The sequence below is a fragment of the Cupressus sempervirens genome, chromosome 1 (assembly GCF_028749045.1).
Source record: "Cupressus sempervirens isolate cs-2001-9-10 chromosome 1, ASM2874904v1, whole genome shotgun sequence".
Taxonomy (NCBI): domain Eukaryota; kingdom Viridiplantae; phylum Streptophyta; class Pinopsida; order Cupressales; family Cupressaceae; genus Cupressus; species Cupressus sempervirens.
The window spans coordinates 249,368,071-249,385,690 of NC_143118.1; the positions used below are offsets into that span (position 1 = coordinate 249,368,071).

Below are 17,620 nucleotides of genomic sequence, written 5' to 3' on the forward strand. Positions count from 1 at the left end.
TTCTAATCCATGATACATCAAAGTAAAAATAATCACATGATTCACATGATACATCATCGTAAAAGTCATATGCATCCATCATAAAGATCAAACAAAATAAACTAAGTGCATGGTTCCTCCCAACCGTTAATATCATCATTAGACCATCATGGGCCCTAGCCATCCCTCCGTGCGTAACATCCCAAATCACCGAAAAGATCATCGATATTAAAATAGTAGGAATGTCACTCCTAATAAATACATGATCATATGTAGTAGTAATCTAACATGCAAATATAAGCATGAGATAACATCATCTAACATATGCTAATCATCAATGAGAGGATACGTATCCACCATCACGAAGGATGCATCAGCCACAATGTCTCAATGAATCTCAAATGATAAGAGTGGAAAATATACTACCACCAGACCACGTGGTACCTAAGTGGTCCACTCCCACCGTGCTGAGGAGATAATCTCAAGTCCCAAACAAGCTATCAAAATCACATAGCACAAGTCTCTAAAGTCTAGGAATCCTAAAAGTATACTAACCCAAAGGTTCCAATCACAAAACAGACATCTACTTCCTAGAGGCACACAATGACATATAGGAACCTACTATGCAAGCGGGAAAGTGTCATCGCATTTATCTCCTACAAGTTACCTTGGCAGTTAGCTAAACTCCACGGGTCCATACAGATCTCATGTGGCCACTAGTAACCTTTCATACTGACAAGGCATACTATGGAATGCAAGGTCGTAACCATGCATTCTCTCTACTCCCATCCTAGCCTATACAAGCACTCAAGGCATGGGCGAGAACCAAAACTCTTATCTTTTTAGGTTCATTCAGTTAGTATTAAGTGTGAATGTTATCATGTATTAATCCAACTTACAATGAATTACCCTGGCAGCCTCTTAGGGCCCCAGCCCCCATTGCAAGCCACTTCCCGTCACTACATGCAGATATCCTACCCTAATGCTCATGATATCATAATCATAAAGAAATCCATAAAATCATCAAATATCCATAATAAAGATCATTAAATATCCATGACAATATCATCAAATACATATAAAAGCATCAAATCTCCATGAGCAATATCCATAGAAAATCATGACTACAACAGCTCTCTATTGGCAACTGAAGTATCACTGATAATCAAAGTATCCATTGGTTCTTAATAACCAAAATATATCTCAAAATAGATCACCATATCCATTGGTTGTCAACAAGCAACCAAGAATATCTCAAAAACATACTGATCAAAGACTCCAAAATGGTTGAGTCATACATGTCACAACATGACATCATCAAGAATAAATCCACATATTAGGCCCATCATGGCGACTAGAATATAACCAGGGATAACTGATCGATGACCAAAAATAGTGGTTAATTCAAGGGTCTCAAACATAAGATTCTCAACTTTAACAATCACTAATCACAACCATAGAGCATTCCATCGCATAATCATGGTTGGGTTTATAAAGATCGAGAAATAAAACATCATCATGACATCACAATCACATAACCCCCAAGCCTCTGGTAGACATCCTATACCAGTCAACACTAGTCAACCCAAAATCCCAAAACATTAGCATAAGGAATACACAATGTAAACACATGTTTTGGTTTCACTAAGTTTCAAATTTAAATTCAAATGCCAAATTTCAGTTTATGTTTCCAAGTTTAGAGAAAGAATTTAAAGGAACATTTTGTACGTTTTTTCCCATGTACTTTTTTGGATGGATTAAAAGTTTTCCTCTAAACTTCAATTTCCAATTATAATATTTTAAAAACGTTCCCCACCAACTTTAATTTTCTTATACTTTACATATTTTATAATCTAAAACTATTAATTAAATCTTAATAGTTAAAATTATAAAATTACAAAACTATTCATCATTATAAAAGATGAATTCTTAAATCTTTTATAAAACAATTTTAAATAACATATTTACATATTACATATATACATATATATATATATTTAAATATATACATACATACATATATAATATATAATATTTATTATCGCATTTTATAAAAATTGAATATCATTATTTTCGAATTATATCATATAACAATAAAAAATTCAATAACAATTTTTTTTAACAAAGTCGAATTACAGTTGCCATCGGCTGTCACCGAAGTGACATCTGTCGCGGGTACCCTGCTGACGTAGGTACCCTGCGACTGTTACTGTCGTGGGTACGCTGTGTAGCAGGTACCTCGCGACCATGCAGAGCACGGGTACGGGGGTGCAATTCCGCCCCCACCCAAATGTGAATTTATATATATATATATATATATATATATTTTTAAAACAATCGCTGTGCGATTTTACATTTGCAAAAAATGTTTATTAAAACATTTTCGCCCACAATAAGATATCCGACTTTTAACACATATGAATATATATATATATTATATATATACATATGTATGTATGTATATATATATATAAAGGTATATGTATATATGTATATATATATATATATATAAAGGTATATATATATATATATATATATATATATATATATATATATATATATATATATATATATATATATATATATATATATATATATATATATATATATATATATATATATATATAATATACAGAATCACAGTATATATATAAAAATGATAATTTATGAATACAAGCTTTCATTTTCAGAGTTTCTCTATGAAACTTGGTTTCTTATAATTAATTCTAATGGGTTTGTCTATGAATTGCAACCCTAGCCCCGTGTCATTTTCAGATCTAAGCATATAGAATCCTCAAATAAATTTTAATTGCCCAAATTGAAAATGCATAATGAAGACATATGGATGACACAAAGAAGACAGGGAAAGCAAGATGCAGAAATAGCATAAGTGAAATCACAAGAATCTACCCGGACTCTGATGCTATATCGCTCTCCCGCAGAACAAGCTCCCTTCTACAGAATTCTCGAGTCCTCCAATCCTCCAATTGTTCTCCACGCTATCCACCTATCCACGCTATGTCTAAGCTTCTAAGGATGCCTGAATATAAAGAGCTCTCGGGAAACCTCTAGAATGCTTCTAGAAACAGCTGGAAGGTGTCACCAACTAAGCATGGGTCTTTTCCAACCTTTTTGATGAGCCATAGGGTTGTAGACAGCATGTGCTTAATTGATGCACTAACCCCCATGTTGTTGACACATGAAAAATGGAGAACTACGTTAATTCCCAAGCAAGCTTATAACTCCAATTACTTTTTAAATAATTTCCATTTAAATATTTATAACTCCCATTTTAATTTGATAACTTTTATTTTAATTTTTTATAACTTTTATTATTATTATTTGTTTATTAATTTATTAGTATTTTATAATTATTATTTATTTAATTTCTAATTTTCTTTTTTTTTAATTCTTTTCTCTCAATTAATTCTCCTTTAATTAATTATAATCAAAATATCAAAGATCATGATATTTAATCTTCTCAAATAATTAATTTATTAATTAAATCTATTTGTTGAGACTTAATTAATAGAAAATTCACCATAGACCTTCAAGATAAAATATGAAAACCCATCATAGGACAATTCATACAAAACCAGTCTAAAGGATTAAAAATCATGAAATATGTCATCTGACACATTCAGTGGGTACTCAACTCTGATAATTGTCCTAACTCACTAGGACAAATGGTTTTAGGGTTTGGGATTTGGACTTGAGAATTTATCTCCCTTCTCTTATCATTGAGATAGTATAATAGGGTACACTCATCCTGGCAATTCAGGGAAGTCGATACTCGGTACCTGCAACCTGCAGAAAAATTGTGCATGTACATACTATATATATATATATATATATATATATATATATATATATATATATATATATATAATGCTGAACTAAACAAGCAATGGCAAGAAGTGGTGCATCATGTAGATCCCGACTAAGCAGGTGACTACGACTCCCTTCCTTAACCACATTAGAAATGCCATACAATAAGAAAACACGCACACCATACACATGCAAGTATGGGGTAAGTATCCATAATAAAACACATGAGATAATAAACCATCTAACTAATCATCAGCAGTAACTGAAAACAATATAATGATCATCATACATACATGAAATGTAAAGTCTAAATGATCTCATCATATAACAACTGAATCCATCAACATAATACTAGTCCATCAAAGTCTGATAATAATAGCAACAATGAGTCTAAAAAAGATGTGAACTAGGGTAGGCACTACATAGACTCTATCCTTTACCTTGCTAACCAACTGAGCTTAGTAGACTTTGCCCTTTGCCTTACTAACCAACTAAGCTCGATAGACTCTGTCCTTTTCCTTGCTAACCAATTGAGCTTGGTAGACTTTGTTTGATGACTAATATGACATTTGTGTGACATCAAAGACAACACACAATTGAACAATTGTATCCAAAAATCTCCCTCTTTGGCATTGATGGGAACACAACATGTCATAGCATAATGAATTTTGAAAACAAGTCTTTACTGACAAAATACTTCACTTTCTTCTTTAAACACAACAAACTCTCTCTTTCATAATAATCTCTCCCTCTTACACAAACTCTTATTATATTGAAAATTTTAGAAAGATATGACAGTATATTCTCCCTCTTTGATAGCACATGCCAAAGACAACATAAATCAACTGAATAGTATTGTACCTGATGTACTGATTCATATGCAATGTCTTCATTACTTTGTTGCATCAACTGATAGATCTTCAATTCTGTTTCTATTGATGCATCACTAAAACTATATTTTAGTGAGCTTCGAATAGGGGAATGACCTCTAGCTTACCTCTAAGATACAAGAATGCATCCTTAGGTAAAGGCTTTTTGAATATGTCAACAATTTGTTCCTTTATATGGACATATTCCAATCTGATTTCCTTTTCTTGTACCAATTCTCTAACAAAGTGATACTTTATGGCAATATGCTTGGTTTTTTAATGCATCATTGGATTTTTGGAGATATTAATTGCACTTGTGTTATCACAAAACATAACAATAGGTTCTTTGATTTCTTGCTTCATACCTTCCAATAATTGTTTGAACCACACAATGTTTGAACAGTTTATTGCTATTGCAACATATTCAGCCTCTACTATGGATTGGGATGTACAATTATGTTTTTACTTGTCCAAGAAATCAACCTTTTTTCAAGAAAGAAAGCTCCTCCACTTGTGCTCTTTTTGTCATCAACATTCCCTACCCAATCTACATCATTGAACACTTTTAAATTCAGATTTCCTCCAAGTTTATACCATAATCCATAATCTTTAGTTCCTTTTAAATATCTCATGATCTTTTTGATTGCCATCATGTGATTTTATTTTAGTTTTGGTGAGAATCTTGCTACAATTCCTACTGAAGGGCAATGTTTGGTCTTGTATGCACTACATACTGCAACTTTCTAATCATAGATCTATACAATGTCTGATCCACTTTCTTTGATTCATCATCCTTGGTAAGTTTCAATTCAGTACACATAAGAGTCTCAACTAGTCTATAGTCTTCCATACCAAACTTTTTCAGTATCTCCCTTGATGCAGGAGCATCTTGCATGAAAAAATTATTTGGAAAAAAAAAAAAAAAAAAAAAATGGAGAGAGAAAGTGATGAAAATTTGAGGAGAAATAATTAAAAAAATAAAAAGGAGAAAAGAAAGAGAGGATTTTTATTTTCGAGGTGCATAGGTGGCATAAATAGAAAAAATAAGAAAAATAGTTGTCATTACATTAATCGAGGTGTGTAGGTGGCATCTTAGAAGCTTGTGGAAAGTTTCTTAAATCTTGCATTTAATATTTGTTGTGATCCATAAAGGAAGTGTAATTTTCTAATTGGGCCACATGGTGGTGCTTAGTTGTAATTCTAGAAAGTTATCGAAGTTTTAGAAGATTGTGGATATTGTGTAGAAGGTTGCGGATAAGTCATGTATTGGGTGGTAAGTGCCTATTTAAGCAAGGCATATGAACATTTCTAATCAAGCTTGGAGAAGCTCAAGGGGAAGTTTGAGAAATAGAAGCTAGAAGGTGTGAAGACTTCAAGGTGTGAAAGCTCTAAAGGTGTAGCTCTTAAAGTAGAAATTCTTGGTGAAGCTCTTGGTGTGAAGACTCTTATTTGGGATTTCTCTTATGTTGAAGAATTTGTAAACTTCTTTTTGAAGAAGTCATATCTATCATATCATCTTGTGAGTATTGTAAGGATTTTCAAGTATAATAAAATTATTTGTGAAGCATTTTTTTCTCTTGGTCTCCATATTGTTGCATTCTTGGTTGTGAGTTGTTAGAGTGGTGTGGCCCTCTATCAAGTGGTATCAGAGCGTACCTTCATCAGTGGTATCAGAGCAGCCCTACATCATCCCTGATGTATTTGGATTGAGTAATGTAGATACCATTCTTATTTTGTTGAATTTGAAGACCAACAAAGAATTTGATTTCACCAAACATTGATATTTCAAATTCCTTGTTCATTTGTTCTAAAAATTCTTTGCAAAGATCATCATTTCTAGTGAACAACGTATCATCTACAAATATCTCTACTAAAAAAATCTTATTATCTAGTCCTTCCTTTATGTACAAACTATTGTTGTCATTAGTTCTTTGAAAACCAATCTGAATAAGATAGTTATGCAATCTTTCATGCCATGCTCTAGGGGCTTGTTTCAGACCATATAATGCTTTATACAGTTTGCAGACCATGTCCTTCTTGTTTGGATCAACAAAACCTTTAGGCTATTCAATGTAAAATTCTTCTTGTAATAGGAGCAAAAGTCTCACCATAGTGTACACCTTCTTCTTGAGAGTATCCTTTGCATACCAGTCTAGCTTTGCTCCTTGACACCTTACTATCTTCATTTAACTTGTTTCTAAATACCCACTTAGTTCCAATCACATTTTTGTCTTTAGGTCTAGGTAGAGGAGTCCATGTTTTTTTTTTCTCTATTTGATCTATCTTTTCATTCATGGTTTCAATCCAACTTTCATTTTTCAATGCATCTTTGACATTTCTAGGTTCAAAATCAGTAAGTAAACAAGTGTCTTTCAACTTAATTCATGTCATTGTTCCTTCTAATTTATCTCCAATGATCTAATATGGTGCCTGATGCTTCTTGACATACTTGGCTAACATAGGCTCCTTTCCTTTTGAATGACTTCCATTGTTATCCTTCTATGTCTCAACTTCTGGTTCTAGTTCTAGTTGCTCAGGTTTGACAGATGTTGATTTGGTAGCTTCTATTTGCAACTCAGGTTCTTGCAACTTGACAGGCATTAGCTCAATTTGAACTTTCTGTGATTCAGTTACTGAAGACTCTAGAGTTGAGGATTCCTGATTAATAGGTATCAGGTTCAATGTAAACAAATCTCCTGTAATCTTTAGGTTCCCTTTTGCTTTCTTCTTCAAATCTTTCTGCAAACTCATCAACTTTCACATGTGCACTTTCTATGACTTTGTGAGTAGACAGATTAAAACATCTATATGCTTTACTTTTGCAAGAATATCCCAAAAATATTTCTTCATCACCCTTTACATCAAATTTACCTTTTCTAGATTCTTTTAAAATGTAACATTTTCTTCCAAATACTTTTAGGTAACTTTTATTAGGTTTGTAGCCATACCATAACTCATAGGGAGTCTTGAATGAATCCTTTTTTAATTGTACTCGGTTCAAGGTATGAACTGCAATGTTGATAGCTTCTTTCCACTATTTGATAGCAATGCTCTTCTCAATCATTAAGGTTCTTTCACAGTCCATGATAGATCTATTCCTTCTTTCAGCTATTCCATTTTGTTCAGGAGTTCCTAGTGCTGAAACCTGTCTTTTGATTCCCCTTTCAATGCAAAATTTATTGAATTCATGTGAAATAAATTCACCACCTCTATCAGACCTTAATAATTTCAATCTTTTTCCTGTTCCTTTTTCCACTCTGGCCAAATACCATTTGAATTTTTTAAATGCTTCTGATTTCTCTCTTAGGTACATGACAGTCATCATTCTTGAATAATCATCAACAAAAAGAATGAAGAATTTTTCACCAGTATAACTTTCAATGCCAATAGGTCCACATAAATCAGTATGCACAATTTCTAAAATTTCTTCAAATTGATAGTTCTTGCTTTTAAAGCTAGTCTTTCCCATTTTACCAATTTGACAATTCTTGCATAGACCAACCTTAGGTTTCTTTATGTTAGGAATGCCTCTTACTTTCTTGAATTTACTTATTTTTACCAAGTTGTCAAATTTTACATGACATAACCTCCTATGCCATAACCATCTTTCTTCAACTTAAGCAATAAAACATGAACATTCACCAAGTTCGAGATAAAACAAGTTACCTTTTGTTGTAGTGCCTGATCCAATCAACTTTCCTTTTTCATCTAGTAGTCTTGCTTTTCCATGCATAAATTCCACTTTGTATCCATTATTGAGTAGATGTGCCACACTCAGCAAATTGTGCTTTAGTCCTCCTACCCAATATGCATTATCACATACAAGTTCCTTGGTCAGTGAGATTCTTCCTTTTCCTTTTTACAACAAGGTTCATTGTTACCAAATCTTACACTACCACCATCATAGTCTTCAAAGTGTTCAAACTTAGTTTTATCACCAGTCATGTGATTAGAACAACCACTATCTATAATCCATGTATCATTTTTGCTCACATGAGAAATGAGTGCCATTTCTTCGTCACTATCAGATTCATCTTTTACAACTATGTAAACAATTTCATCTTCTTCTTCATCATCAGAATCATTAGAATATTTAGCCATGAAACATGTTTTCTTACCTTTTTCCTTGAATGATTTGAAGTCTTTCCTGCCATTGCATTTGTGACCTTTCTTCTCATCCTTGTTTTGCTTATTTGGGCACCTAGCAACAATATGTCCAATTTTTTCACCAAAAAAATAGATTAGAGGAACCTTACCTTTGTATTTTCCTTTGCCTCTTAAATATTTCCTTGCTAGCAAAGCTTCAACCACTTCAAGATCACTATCTGAACTCTATTCTAATTTTTCATCACTATCTAATTGAGGATCCTTTAACTTTTTGCCTTTTTCTTTGAGTGAAAGCTTGGCTTCAAATGTTGATTCAATGTTCTTGGTAGCTGGAACATAATTATCATAGTTGTCTAGCTCAAATGCAGTCAATCTTCCAACTATGGAGTCTAAATTTATCTTATGATTTGCTTCACATCTTCTTTCTTGAATTGCAGAGACTCTGATTGCATAATTGGGAAGTAGAGTTCTAAGAACTTTACTTATAACTGTCTCCTCCTTGATATCTCCTCCAGATGCTTTGATTGCACTAACACATGCTTTAACTCTTTCAACATATTTTGCAATGTTTTCATCCTCTCTCATCCTCATTTGATCAAATTGTCATCTCAGACATTCTTCTTTGGCTCTTCTCACATTATCATCTCCTTCATAGATTTCTTTCAGATTGTTCCACATTTCAAAGGCAGTTTTGCAGTCCTTGATGTCATCAAATTCTTCAAAACTCAGAGAAGATGCCATATCTATCATCATGTTGTTATGGGTCTTCTTTTCAGCAATATCATTGACAGATAATGTGTCAGCAGGTTTTACATATTTTTCATCAGGGTACTTTAGTCATGTATCTCCAATAGAAGCTAGATGAAGTCTCATCAACCCTTGTCATGCTGAGAAGTTGTCCCTGTTAAGTCTTGGAATTTCCCTCTTATAAGACATCCTGACCTTTGGCTTAGATCCTTGAAATCTTTTCCTACAAGCACCAAAAGCTTAAATACCAATTGTTGGAATTATAGATGGAGTAACTAAGAGGGGGGGTGAATCAGTTACCACAAAAAAAATCCACAGATCCCTTAGATGTCTTTAATACTTATTTACTAGTGATACTCGGTAAACACTGTAAGAATGTTGTAACTCAATAGATTAACTAGTTATTGATCATCTAGCATTCATAATTATTAATATGCATGCAAAAGTTAAATAAAATGAACACAAGAGACACCATATTTAATGTGGAAACCCAATATGGGAAAAACCACCAAGTAACTAGCTACCAATTTTTCACTCTTCTGAAGTGAGCCCTGTTAGGAGCCAACCTTGTTAAAGGTTACAATACACACTGTTAAGTGTGACCCTATTAGAGGATTTAATCACCCTATTAGGAGTGGCCTTGCTAGAGGTCTTTAGAAAAATGCAACTAAACTATCACCTTGTTAGAGGATTTACAAAATGGTTGTTAAACCAACTCTGTTAAGAGATTTGAAATCACTGCTACAATTCTTAGAAAGTAACAATGAATTGACCTGAATTAAGATGCAACTATTTTTTCTAATTACAGGTCTCTATTCATCATCATTAGATCCTCCTTGATCAAGTATAGCTTTGTTGTTCCTCAATGATCTTTGATCATTCTTTGAAATTTGCTTCCATGATAATCAGTCTTCCTATCACATCAAATCCATCTCTCACACTTAGAATTCACAACTTGACTTCTTATTTATACCATTTAGATTATTAAGTTGGCTCATTCACATGTTACATTTACCAATAAACCATACATCAATCAGCTACAAATATTACTTTAGAAAAATAGATGTTATTTCAAAAATCAATGAAATCCTTCACTGGCTGACCCTACTCAGTAGATATTGCTTCCAAAAATTTCTTGAATTAACCGTCTTGACTCGGTTAACATTACAAGTTTTGCAAAATCCTTTGGTTACCAAGTTGACTCGGTAAGAACTAAATTCCTTCTTTTTCCATGAGAGCTCAGTAAGAACTGTTTCTTCCATATTTCCCTTTGATGACCGAGTGAGCTTGATAAAAATTAAATTTCTTGAAAGCTCAGTAACAACTATCTACTTAGTAGACACTACAAATTTTCTTTACTAACCTTCTGAGCTTAGTAGGCTCTTTCCTTTACCTTGTTGACCAACTAAGCTCGGTAGACTCTGTCCTTTGCCCTGGTGACCAACTGAGCTCGGTAGACTCTGTCCTTTTCCCTACTAACCAACTAAGCTTGGTAGACTCTATCCTTTGCCTTGCTCACCAACTGAGCTTGATAGACTCCGTCCTTTACATTGCTGACCAACTGAGCTCAATAAACTATGTCCTTTGCCTTGCTGACCAATTGAGCTCAGTAGACTCTATCTGATGACTGATATGACAATTGTGTGACATCAAAGACAACACGCAATTGAAGAATTGTATCCAACACATAAGGCTTCCTTGCATTGAAGCCTACATATACTACTCACCTTTTTCCTTTGATCTCATATTAATTTTGGTAAAGTAGCTCAACCACAACATTCCATTTTAATAACAAAGAAGTTTTCTTGTATAATGGTCATTCAAGTTGATGTCATGCTAGGCTTGGTAGCCCTAATGGTGATATTAATGGACAAAATAGATCCTGCACTATCAACACATTATATAGAAATAGATTTTTCCATATTTGTGGTTGGAATTCTCAAACATGGATAGCATGAGAAATTTGGATCAAAAGTCTCAAATAACTTAATGGTATATAATGAAGTGGTTGCAAGTTATATTCTTAAATGGATATTAATTGCAAAAGTATTAGTGACTTTGAATGCAAAATATGGAAGCATACATGAATGGTTTTGACTTATTATTTATGTTGATGCCAAGGCTCCAATCGCTTCTAGATCATAATTGTCACTTTTTTCCATATCGATAATTATTTAGTTCTCACTTGTTTCTTCACCACAAGTGCTCAACCGATAATAAAGTTAACTGAATCTCCATATACACTTGATGTAACTTTTTCTAGTTGATAGACTTCATATTTTCCCTTAGTGTACTCTGTTACTGTATTTGATATCAAGTAGGCCTATAATTTTCTTGATAAGGGTTTTTATATGAATATCATGGTTGTTGATAGATTAACTATGAGTTAGATATCTCCTTTTATATAATTTTTTATTCATATGACTATATTACACGTTGAGATCTGTGGGTGTTTTTTTAGTTTTTAGTTTTCAAATTATTGCTTGATAATCTAATTGAAAGACCAATACATAGTGTCAATTAGAAACTGGTAGTGTCTTGTTTATGACTTTTTTTAAAAAAAATTATATTTAATTATTTCTAATATAAGCATGATCGATTGGTTCACAAATCATGTTCTCCAAGTTGAAGTAAATATCTCAAGTAGAAATCGTTGAGCTTTTAAAATTTCCTGACATTATTGCTAGTCGATTTCTTTACAACTTTCCTTTTTTATACCATTTCTTCTATCATAATCATAGTATCATCTTTCATTGGCCTTGGTTGATGTGTATGCATAGCTATTCGATGTTAGCCTTAAAATTTCATACATTCCATGAAAGTATCTAATAGAAACAAAAATCATTAAATGCTTAGCAAGGCTACAGAGGAACCAATATGATCTTTCCCTATTGTTATAGTCTTAATATCCTCATACTATTATATGTTGCACTTATGTTGTGATTAATCTTACAATTTGATTTATATCTTCTTTTATCCCACAAGATGGCATGATCATGCTCTGATAAAATTTGTAATGACACCTATTGGGACATTAAACTATTTAATATATATTTGTTGATGATTCATTTTACAGACCAAATATCTCCTTTTTCCTTCTACAATTCTTCATAATTTTTCGATGATCTTCTTTCTTCAATATTTAATATTCTACACACACACACACACACACACATATGCATTATTAGGGTTGTGTCCTCTCATAATGAATATTAATTATATTATATTAATAATATAATGATATTAATTATATTTTATTAATAATATAATTATATTAATTATATATTAAATTATTAATATAAATTATATTTCTTATATTAATATTAATACTAATACACATAATACATAATGAATCTACTTTATGTATTTACTTTATTAATCTGAATATTATATTTTATCACTTAATATGATATTTAATAACCATATTAATATACTATACTATTATTAATATTATATTATTATTATTTATTTATTTATATGGATCTTATCGATGGGGACATCACATTCTTGTTTATTGTTGTGTTATAAAAGTTGAAGTTCATTTCTAAAATTCTTTCTCATTAATGAATCTTTGTTGTCTTTAGAAAGATATTTTATTATAATTTATGTTAAAATATGAAATTTTGGTTAATTATAACTATAATAAAATCATATAATTTGACTAAAATTGTAAAGCTTTATGCAAACATAACATGAGGAGGAGTGGGAGGGATACATATAAAGACTAGCAGAAGATAACAAGAGATGGGGAGAGAGAGAGAGAGAGAGAGAGAGAGAGAGAATAAATATATATATGAGAGAGGGAGAGACTATATAAAGATAAAGGTAGAGGTACAAAGTTTTATATATATATATATATATATATATATAGAGAGAGAGAGAGAGAGAGAGAGAGAGAGAGAGAGAGAGAGAGAGAGAGAGAGAGAGAGAGAGAGAGAGAGAGGCATACACGTATTGAGAGGGAGTGATAAACAAAAGGATAGATACTTAAATGACTTTTGAGAAAGTTCAATGGTGTAGCCATTGCACACTAAAATGTGGTTTCTAGTATTATAAATTTGTCAACGTGGTGGTTGAATGAATAAATAAATTCTTCTTGGTTATAGACTATATGTTTTTCCAAGTAGTTCTAATTGTCCATTATTCAAGTTGGACTTACTATAATTCCTATAATAAATTTAAGATGACGTGTTAATGATTTTAAAGCTATCTTTGAACTATTTAAGTTTCTCTCTCTATTTTTGGAAAATAGGCTAGGTGTGCTCATTAGTTTGGTTTGAGAATTTTTATGGAGATACGTAGGGATGCAGAACAACTTATATCAAATGATTAGTCTAGGGCTTCAATCAAATAAATGATTTGGCAAATTCTATAACTTTAAGTTTTGTTCCTCTAATTCACCACTTATTCTTCTATTCTTTCTAATATAAAAATACCAGTGGCATTTTGAAATCTCTTATAAGAGTTTTTCTCATAGGTCAATCCATAAAATTTTGTTGCAATACCAATAATTTCACTCTTTAGACACACATATGCTCATAGATATGTATTCCTTTTAGTGCACCAAACAACTTGTGTTGTAATTAAATAACACATTAAATTAATTGAAAGATATGAATAAATAAATAAATGCATTGAATGTCTTTAAATCCAAGAAAATAGCACCATATTAAAGTTAATATTTGAAGGACCTTTTGAAGAAAAATAAATGATAAGAAATTTCAATTCTAAACATAAATTTTAAATTTTAAATGATCACATTGAAATATTTGAAGCAAGTATATGTAAATTAGAATATTCATAACATGCATAGGGAAGTGTCTATGTATATGAACATAATAAATGAAACAATAGTGTTTGATTCATATTTTCATGAGATATAATTTATTTCCACTCATCAAGTTGCCTTTTTAATAGGCCCTCAAAATAAAGACGACAAGGGCCACTAAAAAGTACATATTTAAGAACACAATAAGAATGCAGTCAAACTCCCTTTTTAATATGTCCTCCAAATAACGACGACAAGAGCCACTAAAAAGTGCATCTTTAAGAACACAATAAGAATTCACAAAGAAGAACCAAATAACATTATAATTAGAATTAGAATTCAATATGAAGTCAGTATATGTAAATTAGAATATTGATAATATGCAAATGAAAGTGGCTACGCATATGAACATAATAAATGAACCAATAGTGTTTAAACCATATTTTCACGAGTTATAATTTATTTATACTCATCACCTTTTTTATAGGTCCTAGGTCCTCCAACTAAAGACGATAAGGGCCACTAAAAAGTAACTCTTTCAGTAGCAATAAGAATACACAATTTTAATAGGCAGCAAAAGCCACTAAAAGGTACATCTTTAAGAACACAATAAAATACATAGATTTAAGAACATGATGAGAAGATCCAAATAACATTATAATTAGAGTTCAATGTCCGACAGAAGATCCGAATAACTTTATTATAGAATCATGGTATTCTAAAACAGTATTCTAATAATATGAGCATGTCAAACACTTCATTTATTGAAATCATAGTACTCTAATAAAACACACATTCATTTACTAAAAATAGTTGTAATCCCATTATCGCTCTTCTGCCCAGTTCCATTTGTGTTCAAGGAACTCCTTCCGGGGAAAGATAAATATGCAAAATTTATACAATATATCTCTCGAATTGCTTAATAACTCCTTCTGGGGCAGATACTGTTTTTGCATATGAATCAATCTTGTGCACTTCCTGCACTCAGACCACAATACCATGTCACAAACAGAGCAACAAATTATAGAACAAGATAGTTTGCACGTTGAAATAACAGAGGCTGATAATTTTCCCTTGCCTGAATCCATTTCAGTAGTTTTGGCCTGCCAATTGTGATGTCATACTTCTTATAAAAGGGGAACAAAATCTGAAATCTTTCAAAGAAAGGAGCATATGCAAGATCAACCTGAATAAATTCCATGGAGAATATCAGAGTTGTCAGAATTAGCAGTAAACGCAAAAGGATAAAAATCTATTTCAGTAGTTCAGTCCTGCAAAAAACTATGCATGATCAGATGGCCTACCAAACTGAATTCACCTAAGAAGAAAGATCCACCATCAAACTTCCCCAAAGCATTTTCCAAATGATCAAGAGTGGGCGCTGCCATCGCAATTGGGAAAGCAAAAATTCATCATTAAGATTGAGCATTCTATTAACAATGTTCCGAGGGCTTAAACATCACACACTAAACTTCATTTCAAGAATAAAAGTGTTAAATAGTCAAAATTAACTTATTTTTTTCAAACTTCCACAAGAAATATTCTCCTCACCAAGTATTTCTGGAACCTCAGCTTGTGGCGTTTTAAATCCTGAGTACCCTGCTGCTACGAAAGTGTCTGAATATTTCAGTAGTTCATCTGCAGCTTCCCTTTTCACCTTATCCTGAACAATGACAATGCATTCATGTGTTTTAAAGAAAGAAATCATGTCTCCTACAAGAAAATGGAAATAAAATTATGATTTAGATGGTCTAGATGAATGAATAACAGTAAAATATATTAAAGAGTGGATCAGAAGAATGACATACCGTGGGAAGGAGTTTAGGTCCTCCAAAATTGGTCTCAATATATTCCAGCAAGACCAAACTCTCTCCTGTGACTTTTCCATCATGTTCAATAGAAGGGACCTGCAAATCAAAAATTAAATGAATTATTGGCTTGAAAGTCGATTATGGCCTGAGTGGGTGACATTAAAACATATGATTAAAGGAAAACATGTAAGTTTGTATACCTTGTTAGGAAGGTAAACCTTTTCCTTGTACCATGTGGGTCTGTCCTGCAAGTCTATTGCAACCAACTGAATATCACTCAGACCCTGCATTTTGTTTTACTGATTGTCAATGACCACATAATTTCAATAACTAATTCAAGGTAAGAAGCCTCTGTCTCATATAAAACCATGCACGTAGAAGTCAAATAAAAAGGCAAACGACCTTGTAGTTTCTAGCAGCCCAAACACGCTGAGCAAAGGGGCATGTCAAATTAATGTACAGTCTGCAAAACCCAATTTCATAAGAACAAACTTACAAGAATAGATAAATAGTGAACAAAAAATGAAAGTATAATTTTTTTTATATAGTCCTCAGCCATAAATGATGATTGCAGAGCATATATACCTTGTGGTTCCATCAAACAATGAGGGAGGCTCCGATTTGGAATTCAAAACAGGGGGGATTGAATCTCTGCAATGCAATTCAGATCATATGTATTGATTGAATGGTATTCTACAAATGTAAAATTTTGGACATATCAAAATTAAAGTTTTTATACGCAACAAAGATCATTAAACTCACATAGCTCCCATTTTTGTTCGTAAATTACTGCTAATCCTGCAAACTCAAATCCCAAAATCTTAGTTTTGCCTTTGAGAAAATGAGAACACAATCTTGTAAACTTCCTTGCTTGAATAAAATGGCTTCTTGGTTGGGTAGCTATATAGTAAAAATTTGGTGGTGAACAGAGCAGGTGCATGCACCAAAGTAGCGGAGTCATTGAGAAAAAACATAAAAATGATGAGGTCACTTGTGACGTTACACTTCATCAAAGTTATGTTGTTCAGCTGAATCAAATCTCTGAACATATTGAAGTCAAATCGAAACAAAATCAAGTAGATGGCGGCTAAACACTTCGCTGTTGAATCTTCATAATCTGTAGATTAGTTTGAGTTGGATGCTTTAGAAAAAAATAATTAATTTAAAATGATTTTTAGGGGAGATGTATCTAGACATCAAAAACTTAATTCTTTTCACAAGGGAAGTTTGAACGGTGGAATGCTATTGTATGTATTTATTTTACTAATAATCAATTACCATGGTCATTGGCCGTTTACGGATTTAAAAAAATCTGTAGATTAGTTTGAGTTGGATGCTTTAAGGAAAAACAATTAATTAAAAATGATTTTTATGGGAGATGTATCTAGACATCAAAAACTTAAAATCTTTTCACAAGGGACTTGTGGTAAGATTTAGGTTTTTAATAGTTGGATAGATGATTTTTTTGGGGATTACGGAAAAATTAAAATAAGTATATTTTAAAATTATAA

General features: G+C 32.1%; 1 protein-coding gene across 1 annotated transcript; it reads right to left on the reverse strand.

Annotated features, from left to right (window-relative positions):
• Positions 1-14,972: 14,972 nt before the first annotated feature.
• LOC149577091 (glutathione S-transferase L3-like) lies at positions 14,973-17,008 on the reverse strand. The gene is made up of 9 exons (XM_089822095.1): positions 16,872-17,008; positions 16,695-16,760; positions 16,512-16,572; positions 16,310-16,393; positions 16,107-16,205; positions 15,850-15,961; positions 15,603-15,679; positions 15,377-15,484; positions 14,973-15,276 (listed from the first exon to the last, which is right to left on the reverse strand). Exons 1-9 carry the CDS (start codon positions 16,880-16,882, stop codon positions 15,193-15,195), a joined length of 702 nt encoding a protein of 233 aa, XP_089678221.1. The 5' UTR covers positions 16,883-17,008; the 3' UTR covers positions 14,973-15,192.
• Positions 17,009-17,620: the final 612 nt, after the last annotated feature.

Bases quoted from the DNA above. Each gene is read 5' to 3' on its own strand.
- LOC149577091 (XM_089822095.1), bottom strand. The intron at 16,394-16,511 runs GTCGTTTGCCTT...AACAAAATGCAG, and splicing joins GGGCTGCTAGAAACTACAAG to GGTCTGAGTGATATTCAGTT. The intron at 16,206-16,309 runs GTATACAAACTT...TTTGATTTGCAG, and splicing joins AGGTTTACCTTCCTAACAAG to GTCCCTTCTATTGAACATGA.